The 2,009-nt window shown below is 36.9% G+C and overlaps 1 protein-coding gene across 1 annotated transcript; it reads right to left on the minus strand.

Annotated features, from left to right (window-relative positions):
• Window positions 1-343: 343 nt before the first annotated feature.
• LOC116377228 (olfactory receptor 2A14-like) lies at window positions 344-2,006 on the minus strand (the record flags this gene model as incomplete). Its single annotated transcript, XM_031838815.1, has 1 exon — window positions 344-2,006. A coding segment is annotated over one exon (720 nt), but the record flags the coding sequence as incomplete, so codon positions are not given.
• Window positions 2,007-2,009: the final 3 nt, after the last annotated feature.

Here is a 2,009-nt window from a genome sequence, read left to right on the forward strand (position 1 = left end):
TGCAGAGGTGCCCAGCAACGCTTAACCCCATCCCTGCTCATTGATCAATGAGAGGCTTTGGGAGGAAGGCAACTCTTTTATTATCAATGTTATTCTACTATATCTACTGCTGCTGTTATTATTAGTAGTCATAATTTTTCCACCATTATTCTGCTTACTATTTCAATCATATGAATAATTTATATCATATGCATAGAATGTGTTGTAACTCTGTTATGTTGTTCCTTCTGTACACATGACATCTATCACACTTCTGTCCATCCCGATAGAGGACCATCCTCTGTTGCTCTCTCTAAGGTTTCTTCCTTTTCTTTTTTCTTCCTGTTAAAAGTTTTTTGGGGGAGTTCTTCCTGTTCCGATGTGAGGGTCAAAGGTCAGAGGATGTTGAATGTGTACAGACTGTAAAGCCCTTTTTGTTATTAAGGATTTTTGGGCTATACAGAATAAATTGAATTGAATTGAATCCTTTCATCCCAGAACTCTAAACCACCTTTCGCTCCCAAAGTCCATCCCTGACTTTAACATGGAATAAACCATTCGAAACCCTTATCTCTGTTAGTGTGGTCCTAGTTAGGGAAACATTAATGTCGCTCATAGGCCAGATGGTGTGAAGCCTATCCAGGTAAAGAGTTCACACTGGAAACACTTAATATTTACTTCATTTTATTGTTTTACTTCATCTACCCAATATTGTTATTGTCTTACTGCTCCAGCTGTCTACTCTGCAAAGACAACCCCTGTTGAATGTTTGTCTGTCCTGGAAGAGGACAGTTAGACATTTTCTCCTGTTCTCCTGTTAAAGAGTCTTTCCTTATTTTAATTTGTATAGATATATAAATTATACATTGAAAGGCCGTATGTTGTACAAATTGTAAAAAAACCTTATGAATAAAATCGTTGCAATCCATTCAATTTGGAACTTATTCTGTTTGTGGTGTTCAGTTTTACTTTTCACGATGAAAGTTTAGTAAATTAACTTTATCAGCTAATTCATCCTCATTGGACGATTTCAAATAACTTTCAAAATGTCTAATTTCAGCGAAATAAATTATTGTGAGAGGATACTATGGCTTTAAAATTTTAGATGATTGACTTCATATAGAAGATTAAAACATAACAGTGCGAAAATAAAACAAGAATAGACAGAAGTAGATCACCTTTTACTTGTTGCGTCACTTACATGATACATCTCCTAAGTTTTGACACAACACACACACACACACACACACACACACACACACACACACACTAGTCAGCCAAAGGCTTACAGTTATTGTTTTCTCTTGTTATTCAAGCTGAACAAATCTGTCAGATGATCTAAACTTCCTAACTGAACTTAAAAGCAGACTTTTACACATGCTACGTATCTTGGACATGTTCAGTCCGTACATTACAGGGCTGAAGAGCGGTTGGCATGTCAGCCAGTATAACGATAAAAAGATGCACACTATATTAGGTACATCTTTCATATCAAATCTGCTCTGTATTATTTCAAAGCAAACACCAAAAGAGAAGTTGAGCAGAGAAGCGAGGTGAGGTGTGCAGGTACTGACAGCTTTCTGTCTGGTCTGTTTACAACCAGAGAAACAAACTCTAAAGATCCTCACGTAAGAGTAAAGGATTAAAGATCCAGAACCAAAGACTGTGAGAGAAGCAGCAATGAGTTCATAGATATTATTTACTGTGGTGTCGAAGCAAGCCAGTTTGATGATGGAGTAGTTGTCACAGTAGACTTTGTTAATAATTCTCCCACACAGCTGTAAGGAGCTACTCAAGCATGTTGTAACAAAAACAACAAGAAAAGGAGGAACCCATATAACAACAGTAAGCCTGACAGCCTTATTAAATGTCATACGTGTGTTATATTGCAGAGGACAACAGATAGCAAGATATCTGTCATAAGACATGATGGCTAAGTTATAAAACTGTACATTGCCATAAGAATAAACAGAGAAGATCTGTAGGAAACAAAGTGGAGCAGAAACAGTGTGAATGTCAGAGAGGATCTG

The sequence above is a fragment of the Anarrhichthys ocellatus genome, unplaced genomic scaffold (assembly GCF_004355925.1).
Source record: "Anarrhichthys ocellatus isolate YVR2014 unplaced genomic scaffold, GSC_Weel_1.0 scaffold1045, whole genome shotgun sequence".
NCBI lineage: Eukaryota > Metazoa > Chordata > Actinopteri > Perciformes > Anarhichadidae > Anarrhichthys > Anarrhichthys ocellatus.